Below are 24,308 nucleotides of genomic sequence, written 5' to 3'. Positions count from 1 at the left end.
ACCATCAATTACCACAACTTCTGTGACCAAAAAAAAAAAAAACAACCCAAAGAACAGGACACTTCTTGAGGATTAGTGACCAGCTAATGATCTAAGGAGCAGTTGAAGGACCGAAGGTCATTACTCTTCATAAAGTGCTGTGCCCTCTAATTACTGTTGTTACTCTCTAAAAGGAGTATAGACGATAAACAGGGATATAGCACCATTTTTAAAAGGGATACAAGAACTTCACTTGTTCTGAACACGTCATTTCTACACAAAAGTGAATCTGGTTATTACCTAGGGAATCAGAAGTCATTTCCTGACGTTCCTTTCAACTGGTGATGGCTGATATACTTTGGATTTTAAGATCTAACCCACTGTACTTCCACAAAGGAATACTCAGCTAAACCTTACATTATTTGAGTCTACCACTCCACACCTTCTGTGAAGGCTGCACCAGAAATAATAGTTGCAAACAGCACTTGGGAATTTTACGTTAAGCCATTTTCCCACCATGCTAGTGCTCTTCATATGTATTTTGAAAGATAGACCCTGAGGAACATGAAGAATAGCAACAGATTTATGAGTTAAGCGGGAACATTACAGAAAGAGGGAAGTGAGCACAAATATTGTCACTTGTTTGTGGTCATTCACAGATCTATGGTTCAGAATTCCTAAATCCCACCCCATCACACTACCACACACTCTTCACCAAGACCTGGAAGGTCACAAGGATTTAAGTCAGAACAGGAAGACTTTTGATTGGCACAAAATTCTCTTACTGGATAACGAGTGCTAAGTAGCCACTTGTATTAGACATGTACTTTTCATTGATTTAAAGAGAATCCTACTGAAATATCTGAACAGTAGTGGGGTAGTGTCATCCACAGTACAGAGTGCTGGATCAAACACACTCTGGTGTTTAACTACTGGTGTGTCAGACAAAAATCATTAGTTATTCTCTCTCACTCCCTAACCTATAAAATAGGTCTAAGAGCATTTGCCTCTTGGAGGCTATTTGTAAATAATGCCATAAAATGCTTTCATATCCTGAATGAGGTGTGGTTTAAGGCTCTTGGTCAGTATATCGTGTGTTCCACTTGCTATTATCTCAGAGATTTATTTTAGCAAATGGCTCTCTCCCTCCCAGATATAATTTGCCTTCTGAATCTTACAGTAAAGCTGCAATTATCTGTTTATGATATTAGTCTGTTACCATGGGAATATTTCTGATGGCATCATAAATGGAGAGGTAGTGCAGAATCAAGCACAGAGACAAGGCTGGCTGTTGGGGAAATTCCTCTTTACAACAAATATAGTTAATAATTAGCAAGAATATCAAGGGAAATGAAACACTTATAAAGAGTCATTGCTTGATTTTTTGTGAAAACATACCCTAGAGTAGACATCCTTCCTTAGAGAGCGTAACTCTCAGTGTCAGAATGACAAAATTAAAGATCCAATAACATTCTTAGCTTATACAGCCAAGCAGTTTACATGGAAACAAAGCCTCACACTAAGATCAGATTGCTGCCAAATTGAGGGAACTCGCATTTTCTGCACAGGCTAATTTCCATTTCCAGTAGATAGCACTTCAAATTCTAAAATGCCGCAAAAGCCACTGCAGATCTACAGGCCAAATTTCCCTTCAGTTACCAAAATACTCGTGAAATTCCACAGTAGTCAAAGACTACATTAATGAATAATTTATGAGCTCAACTTTTTACTAAATGGCTTCCTCAATACTCTTTTTTTGCAATTCACTCTAATTTAACTATAAAGAGCAAGACTGCAATGCCAATAATTGTGTCAAAGACTAAAGTATCCCTTCAGCAGCTCTTACAGACTTCAGCAAGGCTAATCAAGAAATACATACTTAGTGTGATCCAGCACCTTTCAGTCTGGGTCTAAAGAGAAATGCTTTAAGGGCATAGCAACAACAAGGATCTCTCTATGAAAATGTTACAAGAAGCATTTAGAACCAAAAGAATGTGTAGTACCAAAATAATTTTAGGAGCTGACTTGCAAACTTAAGCTGGCAATTTGTTTTTCTTGCCTATTACTTTGGATGATAAATAGCAGTTAACCAGATTTCTCCCTCTCCTTGTGTACTTGCACAGTGTTTGTACTACACGCAGGAACACACTGAAGTTGTAAATCAAAATAACAGAACAAAACTGAAACAACAAGAACATACATTTAAACCTGATATGATTTTGTTTTACAAAACTGTTCTTTTTGACTATAAATAGTTCTGCTATGCTAACGTGATCTCTCTGACTTCTAGAGCCTTCCTCCACCCCCCCCCCCGCATCTGCCTGTTACTGTCTTATAAGCAGCATTATATTGAATAACACTGGGTCTGTTCCCATGAACTAATTTTAGAAAATTGTCACCAAAACTATATTCTTTTTGTTTTACAGAGGAAATGGTAAATTAGAAAAGCAGAACCTTTCTGAAAACATAGCGTGGGTGACATTCATGTTTACTCGCTGGAAAAAATTCTGGAGTGCCCCTGTAACTGTATTTATGGGGAATGTTATAATGTACTTCACCTTTCTGTTTCTATTTACTTATGTCCTTTTACTGGACTTTAAGCCACCTCCACCAGAGGGTCCATCCATTAAAGAAATTATACTTTACTTCTGGGTTTTTACTCTCGTCTTAGAAGAAATCCGACAGGTCAGTACCCTACTATAAATCTCAGCAGTAACACAATAAAACTTGAGGTAATATTTTGAGTGGGTTTATAATCTATATAATATTGTAGGCATGGAGATATTGAATGCCAGGAGTAGTTTTGCATAGAAAAACAACACAGAACTTACATTATCCAGAACACTCCACTCATCTCTCCCACAGCAAGCTCTTCTTCCACCATATATCTGTAGCTCCACCTCTGTTTTTCCATCCTGCTCCAGCTGTAGTCAACAGTCAAACAGGCTGCTAAGACTCAGATATCCTTTACTTTGCCAAGTAGTTTGATTTCACTCCCCAGAACCAGGTTCTCCCACTACTATTAAGATAACCTGGAACTTATCTTCTGCACTTGAAAGTGCAGCAGTTAACCTCACATCCTTTTAGAAGGAACATCCCCTGCTTGGGTCTGTTTAAAAAAAAAAAAAAAAAGAGTTGATGAATTGAGACTATTTATATTTTTCCAAAAATGCTTCCCAACTCAAAACATTAATGGATCTTTTTTACTTTGGGGGGGGGGGGGGGGGGGAAGAGGTGGGTTTAGGATTTCTCCATTGCTTTTCTAGTTATTGGGTTTGGAATGTCCTCAATTCAGCTACTGAAACCACGTGCTGTGGTACGTTGCCAACTGTAGCTGCATAGAACTATTTGCGCTCTTTACGCTAAAGCGGTTATAAAAATTTATTCTGGAAGACTAAATATGTGTTCTTTATTTAAACAACTGGGACAGTGAAGGGGATCTCAGTTTGTTACAAATTATTTGAAATTTTGCAGCAAGGCTGTAAACAGGAGCACAGGGGAAAAAATCTGGATCAAAGAACACTTCATTATAAACCTGTAAAGCATGAAGAGTGCCAGGCTGAAACCCAATTAAGACGATCCTTTGCCTAGATCCTCAAATGTGCACTCACTGACAATTCAAGTATATGAATGCTGAAATTGTATGTGCTGTTTAAATAGCGGTGTCCAGAAACTGAACTCCTTCTGGAATTTTTGCCTTTTTTTTTTTTAAGCAGCCAGAGCTCTGACAGAATCTTAAATCAGACCTAAAAATTCATAAGGTTAATATCAAAAGATTACAAACAAGTTTGGATTTTTTCTTTTTATCCAGCTTCTGGATTTTAAGACGAAAAGCTGAGCTCATGCTTTCAAGTTTTTTCCTTCTATTACCCTAGGAATTTGGTTTTGCTTTTTGCAATGAAATAGGTAAAGAGAAATGGGGATTATGTTAAAACAATGAAATAGTGAAATAGAACAATAACGATGTTCATTTCTCTTTTACAGAGTTTCTTTACAAATAAAGATACAAATTTAATGAAAAAATTTAAACTGTATGTAGAAGATAACTGGAATAAATGTGACATGGTGACCATTTTCCTCTTCATAATTGGAGTGGCCTGCCGGTATGTACCTGTTGCATGTGATGCAGTCAGCATCAGTAGCATGGGTTACGTATGGCAGTTGATAAGAGTCTCTCGTGTGCACATGAGGGCAGGCTGTGGCATTTACTTTTACAAGTTTTGAGACATGTTTCTACAATGAAAGCCTCTGAATTTCTATTGAACCATAAATATTGCTCCAGAGATCACAAAAAGACTTTCTGGTATATTCAAACACTTATACAGAGAAGTTTTACTTTTTCTCTCTTTTTCTGAATTCACATTTAGTCAACTGTATAATACCTTTTTTTTAAGGTCTCATTGAAGCTGAGAAGGAGAATTCAGTGTTCCTCCATCTTCTGGTTATCTCTCACCAAAATACAGATATGTTATATTCTTTACAGTTCTGATGACTGCGGTTCATGCAGTTACAACCTTGAAGTACCTGCCCTTTCCAAACGAGGCTATGCATGGAAACTGAGTGTAATTGAGAAAAGACTTCCCAGCAGTATTTGCTGAGATTTTATATTTCATTTGAGGTGTTTTGCAGGATGCTGAACTCAACTTTTCAAGCTGGCCGTACAATACTTGCCATTGATTTCATGGTGTTTACACTTAGACTTATACATATTTTTGCCATTCACAAACAACTTGGACCAAAGATCATAATTGTGGAAAGGATGGTAAGTGTGCAGTCCCTCTAAGACAAATACTGGTGCTTCTAAAAAACAGAGAGCAGGAAATCTCTTCTTTGCCCTTACAAAGGAAATCAGTTTATAATCTTTTTTTATTTTTATATTTTTAAGTTTGAAATTTTGCATATACTGCCTTTTTATCGTTAGCAATAGGTATGATACGCTCAATATAAATCTTGCCAAAGAGCTCTGCAGTGTAATAACTTGAGCCAGATTTACTATTCCTTAAACCTTAAATAATCATTAACCCCCAGATCTGGCAAATCAGGGCTACAGGAGCTTTGCCTTATGCACTGCTATTCCTCCTTCTTCAGAAGCTGTGTGCAGCTGGACACAGTTCAGACAGATGACAAGTCATTTACTGAAGGACAAGGCATTTACCCCCCCCCACACACTATTCCACTGGGGGAAACAGATTACATTATTTGCAAGAGGCATGAAAAAAAAATCTGGTTCAGTGCCTAGGATAGTTATAAGTTGCCTACAGGAGTTGTTCTCACTTGTATTTTGTAACTCTAAGTTATCATGAAAACATATCAGTGCTTTGTGAACAACATGTGTTGGAAGATGTTGATAAAAGATTTTTATTTATTACCACGCTCCTGAAGAAAATGAGACATTAGAACTACGGTTGTTAGGCTCGGGTATGTGTCGGTACGTTCAAGTAGCTTTTTATTTGGGTGTGTTAATCCTCTAGGCCAATTAGCTCATGATAACTGATTAATAGGAGTTCATCTAATTGCAAATGCTATCATGGAATCTACAAATCTTTGAGTTATGACTCACAGCAGAGCTCAGTAAAAGCCCTACAGTCTAAACAAGCCTATACATTGAATAAACACAACTACTAAGCTATTTGGTTCTGTCTACAAATGCTATAACTTGAACTCTGACATGACATTTGCTTGGAGTAGCAAAAGCAAAATGGCAAATAAACATTTGTTCTTGTTCATTATCTAACATACAGTAGTAGCAGACTTTTACTGTAAGAGAACAAGTCAGATCTGCAGTTCCTAACACCTCCTGGCTCTGTACCAAACTAAACCAGGACCCTGAACAAATATGGTTATGTGACTACTATGTTAGCATCAGAAGTCATATGAGACAACAGAGAGATTAAGATGCAAATAAGGACAAAAAAAGCAGTCTAGACAAAATGATAAAATGGGACCTTTCATCTTCTCCCCATCCAAGCCAACTCAATGCTGTGGCTCTGGTGGTACAAGATTGAACCTTACATCAAAGGAAAGAACAACAGTGAAATTTACTTCAGCAAATGATATTTCCTTGAAAGCTTCATCGTGTGGGTTCAAGTGAGATCATTTCACTTGAATTGAGAAGCAAGTCAAAATTGGCTCTTACTGCCTTTCTCCTTTTTAACCTTGCTAAAGAATTGCTGAAACAACTTTGGTAGCTGCTAAAATGGGATGATACCAGTTAAAAGAGCTTGCAGAGAGGCTACAGACTGGAAAGAAGTATTTCCAGACTTGCCACTGCTCTCTCTTAACTATGACCCTACTACAGACCTGCAACACTGCCAAATTTGAAATCATCTGGAAAACAAAATAAATGGGTGGAAGTCAGAGATGCACCCATTGTTTCCTTTCTCCTGGCTTAGATGCCATGTTACCAAATGGAACTTCAAGTAACCTCCTGCAGGACTGAAATACCTATGCATTGGATAGCTGCACAGTCATAATCTAATTAATCTGATCTACAGTCAGTAATGAACTCTGCCAAATTAGATGGGAAGATGATGAATTGTTCCTCTTCCACTGGGGAAAAATTACTGCACTTGAAATATATATTTGATTTTTTTTTTTTTTGAGTAAGTGTTTTAGGATTCAATTACTTCTGTTTCTGTAGATAAACACAACATTTAAAAGCAGGAAGTCCTGAAAACAATCCCCCAAATGCATTATTTGGCTTGGAAACCTAAGAGAGAAGCTACCTTATCCTTGCAGTCTTCAATGTCTGCTCTAACAGGGGATCAGATTTCATGAACGAGCAGTGTCATCTAGGATTCGCCATTGTAGCAGAACTCTCATAATTCAGAGGAAAGCAGTCAGTGGTCCTGGGAGATCTCATAGAAAACCTGCATTTAAAAGGTAGAATAAGATTCATTGGTTCATGAGATTCATTCATCACTAAAAGGTTAAATGATTTTCATTTTTAAATGCTACCTGACCGAAAAGCATTTACAGGTTTTAATTTAAAACATGCCTTTATCTAAATGAGCTAGCAAAGAAAAATGCTGCTTACGGAATGAGAATTATATGATAGCAGCAAAGTCAAGAAATTTTGTGCACGGAATTGTATCCTGCGCAACATATTGGATTCTAAATAAGCTTGTAAAGAAACAGAATGATCAGAACAGTTTTCATTTGGAAAGACTGCTATCCTTTGCCTACTGTATTACAGTCACCTCTTCCCTTTTTTCCCCCTCTTGCCTCTCTTTTAGATGAAGGATGTTTTCTTCTTTCTGTTTTTCTTGAGTGTGTGGCTCATTGCCTATGGTGTGACAACTCAAGCTCTGCTTCATCCTGATGACGGCCGAGTGGAATGGATATTCAGAAGGGTGCTTTATCGTCCCTACCTTCAGATATTTGGCCAGATTCCCCTGGATGAAATAGACAGTGAGAACATTTTCTTTTCACCCCTAACCTGGCCATTTTAGAATACAGTCTTCCAATCAAGACATGGAATTCCTTCCCACTATTGTCTTTTTTTTTTTTTTTTAAAAAACTTTGTCCTGCAGGCCAAAGCTTTCACATTACAATGATGTGACAATTTTTTTTTTTTTTGCACTGAGAGATAACGTACAGTATGGAATTACACTAGAGCATCAGGGCTGGCCCTGTTTAGGCAAACTGTGAAAAGAAACAGTCAAACAATGATTTGCAGCTTTAAAGGCTGGCATACTTTGTTTCAGTTGAATCCATTTCTGGTCAACTTAACCTAGACCTAAATAAGCTTTGGGTAAACTGAAATAATGGGACCTACAAACATTTTGGCAGTAGTTTAACATGACAGTGTTAAAGCAGTACAGCTCTGTGCATAAGCAAACACTCATATTTTAGAATAAATATTTCTCTGGAGTGTTTACTTTGGAAGTAAAGCTGTCCAAATTAAATAAAGCTAGTAATTGCATATGTGACACATTTCAAACCAAACAAAATAAAAATAATCATAAGTCATGGAGATACTTAGCCACAAAGATTTAGAGGTGACATTTCTGATAGAGACGCTGGTAAAATACAGAATAGGCCATTTCCCAAAGAATAGAATGATATAATTGATATATTGATATATCTGATATAATGCCACAGGATCTAACCACAGTAACTATGCTAAATATCAGTGACAATACTGAAGCGGGGTTTAAACTTGAAGTAACATAGATGGAACCAGAAAATCCCATAGACAGAAGCAAATGAGAAAGTGTTCTTTCATCTTCACTCTGCTTAATAAGAAAAAGCATATGCCTTAGAAAAACTAAAGAAGTCTGAATGAAGCAAGAGAGCAGGGATGGGATTCATCTCACTTAACTTTAAATGCTTACAGTGTAAGTGTATATAGCATAACCAATTGCCGTGATTCCCACTGAAGTAATTGGAAAGGAATAAATATTTCTGGAATAGGATTCATCTCATTTGGAAATAGGTCAGAAGCAGCATTCTTTAGACATGTCTATTTCTGTCTCTTGAGACTCCAAAGGGAATCCTCACCTGGATAAATAAGGAAAGCTTCCTGGCTTTCCTGGCTTCTCCTGGCTAAAAGATAGGAAAAAAATTGAATTGCATGGACAACTTCCAGAAGGGAGCCAGTTAGCCAGGGTCTCCTCTGGGGCATGTTCTCTTCAGCATCTCTGTGAACAGAACGGGAAGAGAGATGAGTAACAAAGGTGACAACGTTTGCGGATGAAACTACATTACTGAGTAGTGAAGACTAAAGCTGACATCTAAGCATTGCAGAAGACCCTCATGAGTGATAAAACATCAAAGAGAATTCAGTCTAGACAAATATAAAGTAATACAATTGGTGAAAGCATTCGCAGTTGTGGTGAGCTTTGAGATAACTGCTCACACTAAAGAATAAGATCTTGGGGTTATAACAGATATAACCACTCAGTGGTGGGAAAAGCAGAGGAATCATTAGGAGAACCAAAAATTAAATATTTTTATGCCACTCTGTAAATATGTGGATTTAATCCATGACATGACCCAACTTCTAGGAACAAAGAAATTAAATAAACTTCTTAAGGTCAGAAAAAAAAGATTGAGATGAATGACATGAGTAAAGCAAACGGAGAACAATTTTCATTTTCATTTTTTCAACTGTTAAAGTAGTAAAAGATTTCAAATGAAACAAAAGGGGATAATTTTTCACACATATAATTAAGTGGTGGCCAGTTAATTTCTATATGATGCTTTGAATGCTAAAAATTTACATGGACTCAGAAATCAGTTGGATGAATTCATGGAGGAACACCCCTTTCCATTTCCCCGCAAGGTTATTAAATATACCACTGCTGCCTAGGCAAGTCCTTTACCCATAAATTACTGGACCTGGAAGAACGTCCCAGGGAAATGTCACTGTGTGCTTTTCCTGTTCTTATACATGCATGGCTCTATGAACGTGCTGTGGCGATAGATGGAGGAGACCGGATACAGGGCTAGCTGGACCTCTAGTCTGACTCAGTGTCACTATTCTTATTAATCTCAACTGCTAGCTCAGATGTACAAAGTAGTTGTTTAAACTTGGAGTGAGGAGTCCCATCCAGGTATGTCAAAATCTCCTCCAAGTTCTGGAGGTCTGCATTGTCCTGCTAAAGTTGCAAACCTCTTGCACACTAAAGCAATATCTCTTCATGTGTACAACCCGAATATGTGCATTTTCATAAAACTAAAGACATATTGGATATTAGTTCACATGAATGATCTTTCAACCGCAAGAATTAGCTGGGTAGTTCAAGTAGTCAAGAGAGCTGTCCTATTGGTGTTAAGAGAGTCTTGCACTTAAAATCCTGCTGCTAATCATAAGCAAGGTCAGTATGAAAGTTGCATATTACCACACTATTGGTCTTGAATTCTAATAATTGTAAAATATTCAGAATAAAATTATGCTGCTGTCTATATACAGCCAAGATTAAATCTCATTTTAGTAATCAGTACCATCATTGTCCTCAATTTGTATCTTAATAGAAAGGGTATTAAATATTTGCATCCATCCATGTCACTAGTTCTTATTATGAGATAACAGGTTTAGAGATATTAATTCAGCTTTTCTTTGCATTTTACTTAGCTATGAAACGCAGTACCTCAACCCCCGGGAACAATTTCTAATTCTTGTGATTCTGTGTTGAAAGTACAAGTTTTTGTTCATCAAAATACAAAGTTGTTGTCACAACTCTAATAAATACATGGGGTGGCAGGATATGTCAAAACTATTGTTTTATTTTCCTGTCTTCCTTTGCAGCATCACGAATGTATCCTAGGAATTGCACATTTAATCCACTGCAGAGTCTGCAGGAGAATTCAGCATCATGTCCTAACAGTTATGCAAACTGGCTTGTCATACTTCTATTGGTTATTTTCCTACTAGTCACGAATGTTCTCCTTATGAATCTCCTGATTGCAATGTTCAGGCAAGTGCCATTTCAATAAGTATCAAGAGGGAGACTGCAAAGACTTAACTGAATGCCAGCATATACTACATGGGTCTTGGCTAGTCAATGTGGAATTCATCAGTAATTTTGCTAATGAATGTTAATTGGGGGTTGATAGGTAGATTTCATGATCATATAGTTCTTAAGTTCTCACCACCCTTACTGTAGCCACATGAAAAAGAAGAAGAAAAAAAAGCCTTTTTTTACTAGTGAAAATTCAACAAACATACATAGAAGGGTCTGGATGCCCAGCTATGCTGCAGCACAAGTCTGCAGGTGCAAAGCAGCTGTAAACTTGGCAGACTAAACAGTGCATGATCTGCACGTAGGGGAGCTGCTTGATGTCAGCACAGCTGATAATGATTTATTTGGCTGAAGAACAGAGCTGGCATGTTTGCCCATCTTGCATGGGCAAAGTGGAATTACCCTTCTTTAAAAAAAAAAAAAATATATATATATAAATCTTTTTTTTAAAACCATTTAAGGCTGCAACTGCAATTCTTTTAATATCTGAGAATTTGCATGTACTTCAGTTAAAAAAAAAGGAACAGCAAGGTTCAGCAGGTGGTGTTAATTTAAAGTAAACATAGGGCTATATTTTGTAATGATCAACTTTATCTTCTTGAGATAAAAACAATTAGATAACAACTTTTTTCCCCCCTCCCCCAATTACAGTTACACTTTTCAAGTTGTTCAGGGAAATGCAGACATCTTCTGGAAACTTCAGCGCTACAACCTGATTGTTGAATATCATGGACGGCCTGCGTTAGCACCGCCATTTATCATTATTAGCCACATAACTCTGGTTCTCAGGAAAATCTTCAAAAAAATGGAACACACAAAGGAACATCTGGGTGAGCTGTTAACAAAGGTCTAGCCACTGGAGACCCTGATACTCTCATAGTAGGCAACACAGAAGAGCAAATAGAATTTCAATAAGCCAATGGCCCTAGTTTATTATTTTTAACAAAGAGCACCAGAGGAATGCACATAAAAAATTAGGGCTTATAATGTAGCCTGTACTATATACAGAGTTTTCCACAATGCATTTCTTTGTGCAATAGAGTTATAAGGACAAAAGTGTTGATATAAAACTAGGTAAAGTGACTCAATTTCTGAAGAGAGAACAATGGATAGGTTTAATGAATAATTGTTATTGCCATTTGCTCCTGAATTGTAGTAATTATCAAGCATGGAAAACCCTAAAAACATGTACCAAGTCTGGTAAATAAAGCTCTGCTAGGATCTGTGGAATATCCCATTACAGAGAGAGGGTGACAGAACATTTACACTTACACTCACTCCTCCTGGCTATCAAGGCATGCTGCTGAGGCATCTCCAAAAATAAATAAGCAAATATATAAATAATAATAGGGGTGATTTTTTTTTTTTTTTTTTTTACAAGAAAGCAAGAACCTGGCTGGTCAGGTCCTAGTTTCAGTGGTTTGGGGAGCATGCAGCAAGTGTGCCCTTTTACCACGTTTTAGGAAGGTACAAGATTAGTGTGTTACATTTAAAATATCTCTGTGAAATTGAGCTCTGTTGTTGGCCAGGCCACCTGTTTTTCTCCTAAGACAAGCCTTTAAGGGCAACGGATTTATTCACAGTTTTTACTTCCTATTTATAACTGGTCTAATAAAGAAAGATACTTTGGGTCTACAATATATAAGTAGTAGTTCAATAAGGTTCTAAATAAGCTTAAATTGAATCACTGAAATAGGTCTGGGCAGTTCTTTAGAAAATTCAGGACTCACACCCAAGGTCTCTTGACTTCCATTACTGGAAAAAAACTTGCAGCAAATACTTGTTTTACACTAAATTTTCATAACCTCACTCTTCTGCAATGGCAAAACAAGACTATTTAATTTTTCTTTGGCATAGCAGCCTCCCATTATTCAAACCAGCATAGGGGAAAAGTGAGAAAAATATGATTCTTAGTATCTTTCTTTTCTTACAGAAAGAGATCTTCCAGATGGCCTAGATCAAAAAATCATAACATGGGAGCTGGTGCAAAAAGAAAATTATCTTGTGAACTTGGAACAAGAGAGGAAAGAAAGCAATGAAGAAAGGCTGAAGGTCACATCTAATAAGTATGTTAATTTTCAACATTTCTGACCCACATTAATGAACCTTGCAAGTCTTCAGGTTTGAATGACATAAACATTCAGGTGCTTGTAAAGCTTATATGAGGAGTCTAACTAGAATGCAGTTAGGAAACACACATTCCATTAAAAATGAGAGCAGATAGCCTCACTACAATACTGGACGAGCTTCCAGCATTCTTGACGTATGCACAATTACAGACCTGTTAGCTCCAGCCAAACCTGCAGTCAAGCTCAAATTAAAATCACATTTATGAAGAAATGGTGGAAGCATAGCTCTTTTGCTCTACAGCAGTACACGTACACATGTACTTCCATCTCTTACAAGAATTATAACATACCTAGAAACAAAGCACCGATCAAAATCCAGCTAAACTATCTTTTCCAAACCAGAAGGAGGCTTAGTCTTTTGAATGGGGGTTTATGATCTCTTGAATTATCCCCAGGTCACAGATGTAGAAGAACTACTATTTATGACTTAATGGCATAAGACTACAGCTTTTCACAAGAAATTCCTAATGTGGACTCTAAATTTGTAGTCTTGGCATAAATCAATTAACTGAATCTCCATTTAAGTACTTCTGTAAACTGTCTCCCCTCTAGGAGTATCAGTTAAACTGGTTTAGCATTCTGAAGAACAAAAGTGCTAAATTATTACTCACAGGTTTACCCCTTTAAGTGAAAGACAAGGCGGGGATGGGCCTGGAAAGCTGAAACATCTAAGGCAATGTTGACAGCCAGATGGCAGAGCCTTCTTTAAAGAAGCTTTTAATACCTATCTCAGGTGTTTCTTCTTGTGATGAAACTGCCTTCAAATCCAGAGACACAATGGGTATGGAACACAGTTATTACAATAAGAAAATTCAATGGAAATTTTAGTTCTGACATAAAGAAATACAAATGCTCCTGTGCTGTCTGATGTTTCCATTGTGCATAGTCTTTCAAAACAAGCTTTCACCTTTCTAATTCATAGAACAGTTGGAGTCCAGACCAGCCTACCTGAATATGTACTTTGAAATTACTCCTCCCTCAAATCTACATAGATTCTTAATTCATAGTAATTTAGAATTATTGTATTGGTTTTAACTTTATTCCCATAAGCAAGTCACTGACAAACTTCAGTGTTTTGGCACTGAGAGTAAGTGAGAGCTCCATAGCTATAAGATCAAACAATAAATATATGTATAACTGTTTTCAAGGAGAGGGCACAATGACATTCTCTAGCTTTAAAGATGGTAAACTGAAGATGAAGTTACCGCTTGGAGGGGCAAAGTAAGCAAGCAGTCTAGCTTCACAGTACCTCAGATATAGCAGAGCCACCAAGAGACTAGAAAAGGTTCAGATAAACGCCACTAAACCTGCGGCTTTTTGTCTTAGCTCTTTAGTGGCAGCAGAACTGCCTGTGCATTTGCAATCTTACGAAGCCTTCAGAAAGTGATTCTTTAAACTTTGAACTGAAACAACCCCACAAACACAGCTCCACCCCACAACAGCAGCCTTTTTACTTACGTCTGAATGGAATATAATCAATCAGAGGGCAATTCTGAAACAGCTGTGGTTAAGGCGAGGCAGAGAGGGATTTAAGGACCTTATGAGGAATCAGGTGCTAGGAAAAAGGAGTTGATAGGAGAAGAGGAGAAGGATGCAGAAAATGTATGGACAGGGAGGGATACCATGATTTGGAGGCACCAGATGAGTTCTATACACAGTCCCTTTGAACTGCATGGAGAAAGGGATTTGAACGTCAAACTAGTTTCTGAAAATGAGACCTTGAATACATTTTTTTAGTGGTTTATATCCCTGGCTTGATGGAACAAATACTGTGGCCTCAGTTCTCGCACTGGGATCAATTTATATGTGGCACAGATATCAGTGGCTGGAGAGAGAGAGAGAGCTTCATCTATGGCTCCTCTCTCTAGTTGTTGACGTCCATGGCAGCTGGGGCTAAGTGGCCCACGCCGCAAGCTGCATGGGGGCTTTCTCATCTCTGCGAGCTTATAACAATTCCCTGGGCAATGGGTGCATGGCTCTGTGAAGTCTCAGAAGTGCAAAACTGCCAGCTGCAGGTCATTGTTCTATTTAGTTTTCATGTTTTAGGGTATCTTTTAAAGATTTTCCCTTTTGCTCACTGTGTCTCTTATGCTTGCACAGGGTGGATAGTTTGTCTAAATATTTTAGTGGATTGAAAGAACAGGAAAAGCGATTTAAAGTCATAGAATCCCAGGTAAGTAATAGTTTTATAAGCTTTGAGCTTTCACCATGTTTCTTTCATTTACTATGCAGCCTAGACTATTTTTAAACAGTGATGGTAGTATATGAGGGTGGTTTGGCTGACACTATTGAATCCTTTAAGGATAAAGGTAAGGAAAAATTGATCTATATTATGGCTTCCTTATTGCTTTATCCCTGGTGACAATGATGAAAAGAAGCTTTTCTGATCTCCCATTAAAAAAGGAGAAAGGGTAAGAGAGCATTTCTTGTTCCCTTTGCTAGTCTGCTCGAACACTGTCTGTTTCTTTCAGTGAGGTTCTTTCTGGAGCCGAATGCTTGATCTTTCCCCTCCATTCTTTTCCTTCACCTAACCTTTTATTTCTTAAAAATGACAGTTTAGAAAATACCCATGTTCTGTCTAATCTGATATGACATACATAGACTTTTTTGGATTTTCTAGTTTTCTTGTACACCATATTTTCTGATTTTTTTGGATATCAGATGCCAAGATTTCAAAGGGAAGTGTCTACCATATAAATGTGCAACATAAATAATAGAAGGAAATCCCATCTTGAGCTTTTGATGACAAACCCATGGAATATAAACACACATTTGTTAAACAGCATGAAAATGCTCAGCCTTACCATATGCTATGTACAATTGTTATTGTTTTCTTTGTTCCTAGAACTCTCCGATGTAATTCTGACCTTGCTGAAAATTGCTTATCTTAATGCTCCCATTGCAGTTTCCCCTTCCCTTCTTAACGCATTTTATGGTTTCCTGAAAAAAGCCATGCTATTCAAAGAACAATGTTGACAACCAAATACAAATCCTGCAGCAATACACAAGAAATGCCTTAAGTGCATTGTGCCAGCTAGAGATAATGTAATATACTCACAAAAAAGGGAGGCTATTTAATACAGATTGTACAACTATTTCTTAAAAGAAAATATCATACATGTTATTTCTGATGGTGCATCAAGCTACTGCCTAGATTATCTTTCTTGCAAGTTTAAGAATGGATAATTTGAAATACCATAAAGATGAACTGATGGAGAAACCACTACTTATTTTGTAGATTTGTTACTGTACAGCTGTCATCTCCTCAATGGCAGATGTTTTAACCAAAAATAACCTCTTGTGCAACCAACCAGCTCCAAACTATAAAGGTAAGTATTGAAAATAACCATGGAAAAGCTAATTAATCCAGCTAAATGATCTAGTTTAAAAAAAAAAAAAAAAACAAGAGAGAGAGAAAAAAATAAGATTGAAAATGAAACATATAAGAGGGTATGGAGGGGTATACCTAGAAGTAATAGAAACATAAATAAGAAACAGAGTATTCATACTTCAGAGCTGGAAAAAAGAAAAAACCTTTTGCAAAATATATTTAAGAAAAGCTTTATGAAAAGGACCATTGCTTATTGTGAGTTAGAATGATCTCACCTAACTTTAAGCATGTAAACAAGAATCTATATGCCACTGGGTTTCTTGAGGTTGTTTCTTGATGAGTTCTTGAGTCAATGAGAAAGGCACCAGCTACTGTCAGAACTTTTATTTAACAAGGATAACAATAATAAAAAATTGAGCAAGCCTCCTACTTTCATTTAATCAACACAGCTCATATGCCTTTGGAGCTGCAACTATTTACATCAGTTAAAAATCTTCTCCCAGGTCCCAAAGCCCCATTAGTTGAGGTTTAAACATTAGAGACAGAAAGACTACTTCTCAGCCATTGCAGGATATCTGACTCAATATTGAGGGTATTTTTCTTAATGATCTGTTCCAATATCTATCTAATATTCATTACACAAAAAGCCCTCAAAAAACTGTAAACTAAACAAATAGGTACTGTATGGGGAAAAGAAGTTGCTGAAAACTCAGCAAAGCCTTGACGTGACAAGCTCAAAGCCCTATTAGAGACTGAGGTCTGCAAAGGCAGTATCATGAAATATGTCTGTTTTACCCTGTCCGTTTGCAATGATTTCAGTGTTGGGGTGGGGGTGGAATGAGCCATGTCAGAGTTTACTATAGCAAATCACGATGATACGATACAAACACAAATACTTTGATATTTTCCCAGCCGCATAAGAGGAAATACAAACAACCTTAAGGAGGCATAAAATGTTAACTGTAAACTTTAGTCATAGCAAAACCAAGCTAGAAAGACATTTTATTTCATCCTAACTCAGTACACATAGCACACTATTATATTCTGTAAATAGTGAAAGGAGTTAGCAGTGTTTAGTTTATAGGGAAGTGAAGATCGCCGATAAACACAAGCAGGTAGTTGATCCTAACTGCATCTTTATCCTACAACGGAATTTGCAGTAGCTATCTTCTCAGACTAGAATTAACCTCAAATTTGACTCCCAAACTTAATTATGTTAGAAGCTTAAGTAAACATGTTTATGTACACATATGTAAATTGCTCCATTATAAAAATTCCAGTAAGAAAAACCTTCCTGCAGCATATGCTGTCCAGACATTTTAATACTGTAATTGCATGATAATCAGAAACTTAAATAGCTGAAAAATAAAGAAACCTGTTTTATTGACTTCACTGAGCAAATGCAAATTAGTACAACTGTTGACTTTTTGCTGTGGATTATTTTCATCATGTTTAAGTTTCCTAAGTAATTACTGTTTTGTGCCCCTTGTCCTAGCACTTTTAACACACACATGGCTTTTACAATCCGATTAGGTTTGATGAATGCCAATATTGAAGTGCCTTTGCCAGAAAGAGGTGAAAGAGAAGAGCATGCGGATCAGTCCGAGACTGACATCATGTACATCGATAATTAGATGTTCTCATTTTTCCCAGATTAAGCTTTTTGTCCTACTGAATTGCTGTAGAACTAAAATTCTAGTCTCGTGAAGGTCAAAGACCCAGCTCCCAAAGCCCTCGATGGAGACACAACCATATCTTCAGCTTAATGTTAAGAACTGTTCATGTTTGACACTACTGAGGACTTCTCAAGTCTTCATACGCCAATTTCTTTTTGCCTTTCTTCCCTCCTACTCCTATGCTGGTTGGTCGGTCCTTTCTCCAAAACTGCCACAAATCCCACTAACAACTTTCCTCTCCAGAGTGAAGCTACCACCTTTTGCTCTAAACACTATCTGCCTTTATTTCTCCAAATACTGTACCCTCAATCAAATTCCATCACCAATTCTCACATTTCTGTTTTCTATCCAAGGGAATTTCCCCGATGAAAAGTGATCATTTCCTCATTAAAAAACAGACGTCACCTCCTTGGCCGAGAAAGCGAACTCATGTTTCTGGGTTCTTTAAAACGGAATTCAGGAAATAGTTTCTGCAGGAAGGGGCCTGGGATTCTGAACTATTGCAATTCATACAGTTCCTAGAGTTCTCATAATCCTCAAATGACTGCACTCACCGTCTTCTCTTCCCACTTTGCCTTCTGTACTGTATTCCTTTTATGGCTGTTCCTTAATGAGGGTTTTTCACACATCCCCAGAAACTGGACTCTGGCCACATGATCCTCAAGCCTTTGGTGGCTTGCTCTCAGTTTCCAAATCCAAAGCAGGTGACCCTCCCACGGTCAGGCCCTCCATCCTCTGTTACTTGCCTTTTTGTTTTAATGCCAGATCATATCCGCTATCAGCTTGCTGCTATTAAAGAGACTTTGCTATATGTGTAACGCAATGCATGAAACAGCACAACGACATCTTATGCAGTTTTCTGATTTCATTCTATTTTTCTCTTTCAAAGACTCAGCAAAATCACTAAAACAGATTTTCAAACAAGAATGTGTAGCAAGAACTTTCCCAGAAACTAGGAACGTGGATTGTTTATCATTTTCTGTATTACTATAACTAGCACGTCCTTATTAGCATAGAGAAGTTAGCTGGCTTTATTATAATTTTGAGAAGATACACAAATAAAATGAATATGATTACTGTCCTTTATAGGGAAATTTCTTTGGACTAGCATAAATAGTGTTGGAAGGGGGAAACACTGGATTATGGTCTTTCTTACAGTAAGCTTCAACTGAACTTGATTTGCTGATGCATATCATAACACCACTCCTACTCAACACAAGACTGCACTAAAACTTGCTCTCTCCATTACCGGGTATCTCAATACAGAGATGGGGGAGGTGGGTATCAGATCTGGTCAAAAAGCCTTTCAGTCATGAGTCTCTCATTCATATAAATTAATATTTCAGTGATGTCTTCATAAAACAAGTGTTTGTTCAGCTGTGCCACAGACCTCTGTGGTCCCATTAACAATGATAGAATTTTGATAGAATTTTGGTACTGTGCTGTGCTGTTCTTCACCTTGGGAAGGAAAAGTTACAGAACCAGTAAATTTGTAGCAAGCTACATTTAAGATTAAATACATATCTTACAATCAGCACACACGCTCTTCACAATTACTTCCCTTCCAAAACTACTACTATTTCTACTGTGATCAGCATTCTCATTATCCACTGGAAATCAAAATGACCTATTTGCGTTTTTGGTATGTCCCATTCATAGGAGCTGGTACAACTGATGTACTTAGGAATGGCCCATTAATTAATGTGCATGAAAAAATATTCTAATAATCAAACATATTCTGTTTTTAAAATTAAAAAGTAAATTTCAAAAGATGGAGCAACATCACTCAGGCTCATTTTCCATTATTTTCTGCTGATAGATGATGCACCTGTTCAAACACAAAACCCCAGATGATTCTGACCTGCAAATCTGTTACTGGTAAGATGCTGGCATCCCCGTGGAGAAAATAACTTCCCCAAATATCCTCAGGAGTGTGAGCAAGCGTAACCTAGCAAGAGAAATCAAATTCCAAAGAAGTAGTCTTTCATTATGCTATTACAGGTGTTAGCACTGGGGCTGGTTAATTTAATATACTGGCAAAAAAAAAAAAAAACAAAAAAAAAAACCCCAGACCTAACTGAATCCTGAATTAATCTGAGTTTCAAATAATGTAACCTTTCAAAAAAATGTAATCTTTCAACCTCTTATATATAAAAGGAAAAAAATCTTAACAATTTACTAACATTCTGTGGGGAAAAGCTACTACATTTGATATTCATTATGGCAGTGATTCAGTGAAGCTGTTTTTTTTGTACACTGCAAAATCATCTCAATGTTAAAAATATCAATTTCAATCTCAAATTTAAGAAGTTTAGGGAAAAGTTACCAGAGCATAAGAGTAACACTGTAGAAGATTTTCAAGGCAATTTTCAAATCAAACGAACTGAGTTTGTTAAAGCTCCTGTAGCTGCATGAATATCAATACGGTTCAATGAGATGCAGAAATCAAGCTACAACTGAAAGTTTATTGACATCCAGAGAACAAAAAAAAGTATCCAGCTCTGATAATGAGTACTTCATTCCATTCCAATCCACACAACGAATCAATGTGTAAGCAGCGTCACCTGGAATAGATATACTAATGTGCAGGCCAAAAATCATCACATCACACCATACCACCAAGAGGAAAAGTTGTTGCAAAGTCTAACCTATTCAACGTGGTGGGACTTGACCAAAGTCATCCTGAATCTGCTTTCACCAGGATGTTTCCAAAGTTGTTCCTGTCCCCAGGAGACACTGAGTTTCTTTATATGTTTATCATATAACACTACTGAAATAAGTCAAGTAGTAAGACAACCTTAAAAAAATTCAGTTTGCCAGTTCCCACCTGTGTCCTAGAATGTATTTAAAAAAAAAAAAAAAGTGTGTGTGTGTGTGGGGGGGGGGTTCCTTCCTGGGACAGGGCCAAGAGAAATCGAATCCAGTGGAAGACTAGGGTTTGTTTTTTTTTTCCCCTTCCCATTCTTTAAAAATCTCTACATAATGAGCTCGTCACATTTGTTCCAGGAGTCTACAGGACTAGGGGACAAGTTCAAATTTGTGACCGAGTAGAATGACTTTATTTCATTATCCTCCTTACAGCCTTTAAGCTAACAACTTTCTCTTTGGTGTTCAGGACTACCACAGCTCCAGAGCAAGCCCCAGGGAGCTGTTCAAGTAAAGAAAGCATGCTACTTTCTCTCCTGCTAAGGTGCAGTTATCCTGTGCCCAGGGTCAAGAACAAAAAGTATGGAATGAACTTTGGGTAGCTTAATTTCTAACAATATAAAATGGACTTGGATGCTATGATGCAAACTGTTAGCTATCACCTGGTTTCCTGATCAAAAAAAAAAAAAAAAAAAAAGGGGGCTAAGAAAAAGCAAACATATCCAGAGGTGATCTCCTAGAACAATACAAGTCCTTGGATGTCTCTAGTTTTGCTCCACCCTTCAGGACTCCTCTTCCTCTTCATGGTCTACTTTAGGTCGGAAATTTTTCCTGTTCCTCTTCTTACTGCAATGGAATCCAACCGTTTCCACCAGTGGCTCTTCATCTGCATCACTAAACCTTGCACTAAGTTTACCTTCTCTGTTTAGGTCCCCCATCATCAGGCACCCCTCTTCCTCTGTTGCCTTCCCACTTGCATCGTCTAAATGCCCCAACTCTATCTTATCTTCCTCCCTCAAGTCATCAGTCTTCTTAGGAGATTTTCCTCTCAGATCTGTTTTTGTGTGTTTCTTATGATCCTCCCCTGCTGACACTTTCTTTTCCAGTCCATCAACGCCCCTTTTTGTTGGTTTGGTGAAGATAATCCTTCCAGCACCACAGCTGGAGGGGTCCTGGTTGAAGTATGGGGTGTAGCTATCGTGGGCAGCTGAGCTTTGTTCCTCTCCTCTTTTCTTCAAACCCTCTAGAAACTCCATGGCCACTGCCCTGTTAGTCTTGTCATTAGACTCTGAAACGCCATCTAGGCTATACTTGGTCCAGCGCTCTGGGTGTGCCACATAGTCAGGAACTGCAGCAGAAATTTTGGGAGCCTGCACTGGTTTGGTTTGTTTTCCAGGGCTTTCTGGAACCATGTTACTTGAAACAGTAGTTGGAGGCAAAGGACGTTTAAACCTACCATCAACAACATTATCTTCAGGCAATGAGGGCACAGACAGTTTGGCTGCCTCTTCCAAGCAATCAAAAATGCTCTGGCTACGGAGAGAGAATGTAGAACTCATGCCTCTCAAGTGGAATGGCTGGATGGGAGATTTACAACGGCTGTTTGAAGAGTCGGAGGTCTCCCCTGATTGGTAACCCCCATCATCTACAGATGGCTCCTCAGGAGATATTGTATCAACTTCAGCTTCATCCGCTAACCCAAAGTCATCGGAATCAGAATCGCTGAGTGATACTGTGTCAGAGGGCAGAACTCCTTCGTAGTCTGTGGTACCACCAGCCACTATACCCAGAAAGGGTTCACCTGCATCTTGATCTCCCATCTTTGGGCTGTCACTCCACTGATGTCTATGATGTAGGTCCAGGAACACCAGCAAATATGGTTTTCCAAATACCCAACGAATGTAACGCCTAGAATGCAAGGAGTTCAAAAATTCAACTGTGATACAAGTACCATACGTATCACTCTTAACTTAATAATCGGTCCTGCTGTAACCATTGTTTACATGGCACAGGTTATCAGCATCAAGTTTTTGAGCAAATCCACATGACTGTCTTATACGCTACTTCCAGCAATGACCTGTCCAGACTACACCCTATGTTTACCGTACTGTATAAATCCAACAGAAATATACCCTAATCTCTCACTTACTTTGGCTGCTATTTTCCTTTGCTGCACTAGCACTACGCCTTGTGCCAATAAGCAGTGTATTCATTATACTGTCTGTTACAAAGAACACTCTCACTGATCAAGGTCAGTGAGAGAGAAGTTTATAAAACAGCACGGCTATAGCTTCATTTTTTCTTTACTGATATAAAGCACAGGCTTCATTCCTTCCCTGACTTTAAGCTCTGTCACGTCATTACTAGGTTTCAGGGATCATGTGATGAGCCAGCTCAAGGACTTAATCTAATTGGATTAGGAAAACTAATCACACATGCCTTGCTTGTGCTAACACAGTGGAAGCAAGGGGAGCCTGCAACTGAGGCTCAACAAGAGCTGGCCCTTCACTCAGTAAAAACAAACTGTGAAACCGAAGCCTGAGTTCCAGTACAGGCTGGAATACCAGATTCGCTCTGTCTTCCGACAGAAGGGAACTCTCCATAACCGGAGATGGTTGCTGTTCACGCTGCCACTTGCTGGGCAATAAGAAGCGGAGCTGGTGAATATGCACCTCAGTTCAGCTCACAAAAACATGAGATAAGGAAATAGTTCTAGTATATTACTAGAATAAGCTCAACTACATAATTATGGGTTATTTTCAAACAATGCAGTAAACAGACATAGAAAGTCTGTTAGTCACTCACTTTCTCTTGAGACTGAGTCAGCTTCCCCTCCTGAGGGTCAGTTAAAGCCATCAACGATACAAGCACTTCCACCCTAGAAAACAAACATTTCCATTACAATATTGGAAATGTAGTTTTAGCATGAGCTTTAAAAATAATTCCTTCTCTCTGAATCATCCAAAACTGCAGAACTGATTTCTAAATCTGACATAAGCTCACGCTAATATACAAGTCTGCAGATATTCCCGGATTCTTGGCAAAAGAACAACGCGCTCCCTAATAAGGCTGGCACCGCTACATTTACTCAGTCTCCACGCTCACGCTGCCCGCCTTAAGAGTCTGTAGAACGGGAGACAGCCTTTTAAAAAAAATAACACTGTCATTTGCACGAGCAGTAAACCGTCAAGAGGTGAACTATGTTACATACGGCCAAGAAAAATATCAAATGGACGCTTATGCGTTACGAGCACTTAAACGCTGCAAAAAGAAAAAAAAAAGAAAAAAGAGAGAGACCAAGGCTAGCCCAGGCCCACACAGCAGAGACCCAGGCTAGCCCAGGCCTGTGTTTTCAAAGCAAGGCCGTATTCACAATCTGGGCCAGATTTCTACCAGGCGTTAAAACACAGAGCAACTTCTCAAGAAGGCAGCAGCCCGAGCGGTGCGTTGCACACGCAGCCCAGCTGCCTTGGGCAAGGCGAGCGGATGACTGCTTTTAAAAGCACGGCCCCTGCTGCCACTGCTACATGGCCAACGGCCGGCTGAAACCCCTTACGCCCTTCCGGTTCAGCTGCCGTAGCACGTGAGAGAAGCGGCTGCCACCCAGGAGAGCCCAGGAAAAGGCAGGAGCGACTGAAACGACTGCTTGCAGGCGGCACCGTGCGCGTCGGGGGAGTCACGGTACCTCCTAGCCGAGGTCAGCTACCCACCGGTCGGCGAGGGCGGCGTCAGCCCGCCGCAGCCCGGCGGCTCCCTGGCCGGGAAGGGCCCCCTCACGCTCCTCCATGCGGCCGCAGGCCTCTCCCCCTGCAGCCAAGGCAGAACACACACGCCATCACCCCCACGCCGTGGCCGGCAGCCCTCCCCGCCCTTCGCCGTTGCCTCTCCCGCCGGGCCCGCAGCCCCCTACCACAACCCGCCGCCACCCCAACGGCTCCTCGCAGCAACCGCCCGCGTCCTGCCCGCGCGGCGCACGCTGGGACACCGAGTCCCTGCCGCGTGAGGCGGCGCGGCGGCGGGCGGCGCTGGGACTACAACCCCCAGCAGGCAAAGCGGAGCGGGGGGGGGGAAGGCGGGAAGG

General features: G+C 39.0%; 2 protein-coding genes and 1 long non-coding RNA gene across 4 annotated transcripts in view; 1 reads left to right on the top strand and 2 right to left on the bottom strand.

Annotated features, from left to right (window-relative positions):
- TRPM5 (transient receptor potential cation channel subfamily M member 5) overlaps positions 1 to 20,928 on the top strand; it is a 56,192-nt gene extending 35,264 nt beyond the window's left edge. Inside the window, exons 16-25 of the mRNA XM_068944827.1 lie at positions 2,406 to 2,664; positions 3,964 to 4,082; positions 4,609 to 4,741; positions 7,215 to 7,389; positions 10,232 to 10,400; positions 11,097 to 11,275; positions 12,379 to 12,511; positions 14,675 to 14,747; positions 15,813 to 15,903; positions 17,439 to 20,928. Coding sequence (XP_068800928.1) covers positions 2,406 to 2,664; positions 3,964 to 4,082; positions 4,609 to 4,741; positions 7,215 to 7,389; positions 10,232 to 10,400; positions 11,097 to 11,275; positions 12,379 to 12,511; positions 14,675 to 14,747; positions 15,813 to 15,903; positions 17,439 to 17,539 — 1,432 coding nt within the window. The 3' untranslated portion in view covers positions 17,540 to 20,928. The remainder of the gene's footprint in view (positions 1 to 2,405; positions 2,665 to 3,963; positions 4,083 to 4,608; positions 4,742 to 7,214; positions 7,390 to 10,231; positions 10,401 to 11,096; positions 11,276 to 12,378; positions 12,512 to 14,674; positions 14,748 to 15,812; positions 15,904 to 17,438) is intronic.
- On the bottom strand, positions 2,856 to 8,619 carry LOC138067430 (uncharacterized). Its single transcript, XR_011141324.1, has 3 exons — positions 8,482 to 8,619; positions 6,705 to 6,848; positions 2,856 to 3,088 (listed from the first exon to the last, which is right to left on the bottom strand). It is a non-coding gene; the product is annotated as an uncharacterized lncRNA (long non-coding RNA).
- On the bottom strand, positions 20,027 to 24,261 carry TSSC4 (tumor suppressing subtransferable candidate 4). 2 transcript variants are annotated; one of them, XM_068944819.1, is made up of 4 exons: positions 24,138 to 24,261; positions 23,938 to 24,034; positions 23,033 to 23,105; positions 20,027 to 22,135 (listed from the first exon to the last, which is right to left on the bottom strand). In XM_068944819.1, the coding sequence occupies exon 4, from the start codon at positions 22,045 to 22,047 to the stop codon at positions 21,010 to 21,012; it is 1,038 nt and encodes a 345-aa protein (XP_068800920.1). In that variant the 5' UTR covers positions 22,048 to 22,135; positions 23,033 to 23,105; positions 23,938 to 24,034; positions 24,138 to 24,261; the 3' UTR covers positions 20,027 to 21,009. The 2 variants fall into 2 exon arrangements, with proteins under 2 accessions (XP_068800920.1, XP_068800921.1); XM_068944820.1 differs by having other exon boundaries at positions 23,913 to 24,034; positions 24,138 to 24,245.
- Between the last annotated feature and the right edge of the window lie 47 nt (positions 24,262 to 24,308).

This window comes from Struthio camelus, chromosome 5 (genome assembly GCF_040807025.1).
Source record: "Struthio camelus isolate bStrCam1 chromosome 5, bStrCam1.hap1, whole genome shotgun sequence".
NCBI classification, from domain to species: domain Eukaryota; kingdom Metazoa; phylum Chordata; class Aves; order Struthioniformes; family Struthionidae; genus Struthio; species Struthio camelus.
Note: the sequence above shows the minus strand (reverse complement) of the source record. Positions and strands in the feature narration are given on the sequence as shown.

Coding starts and splice junctions, on each gene's coding strand:
- TSSC4 (XM_068944819.1), bottom strand. CDS start 22,047: ATGGGAGATCAAGATGCAGGTGAACCCTTTCTGGGTATAGTGGCTGGT.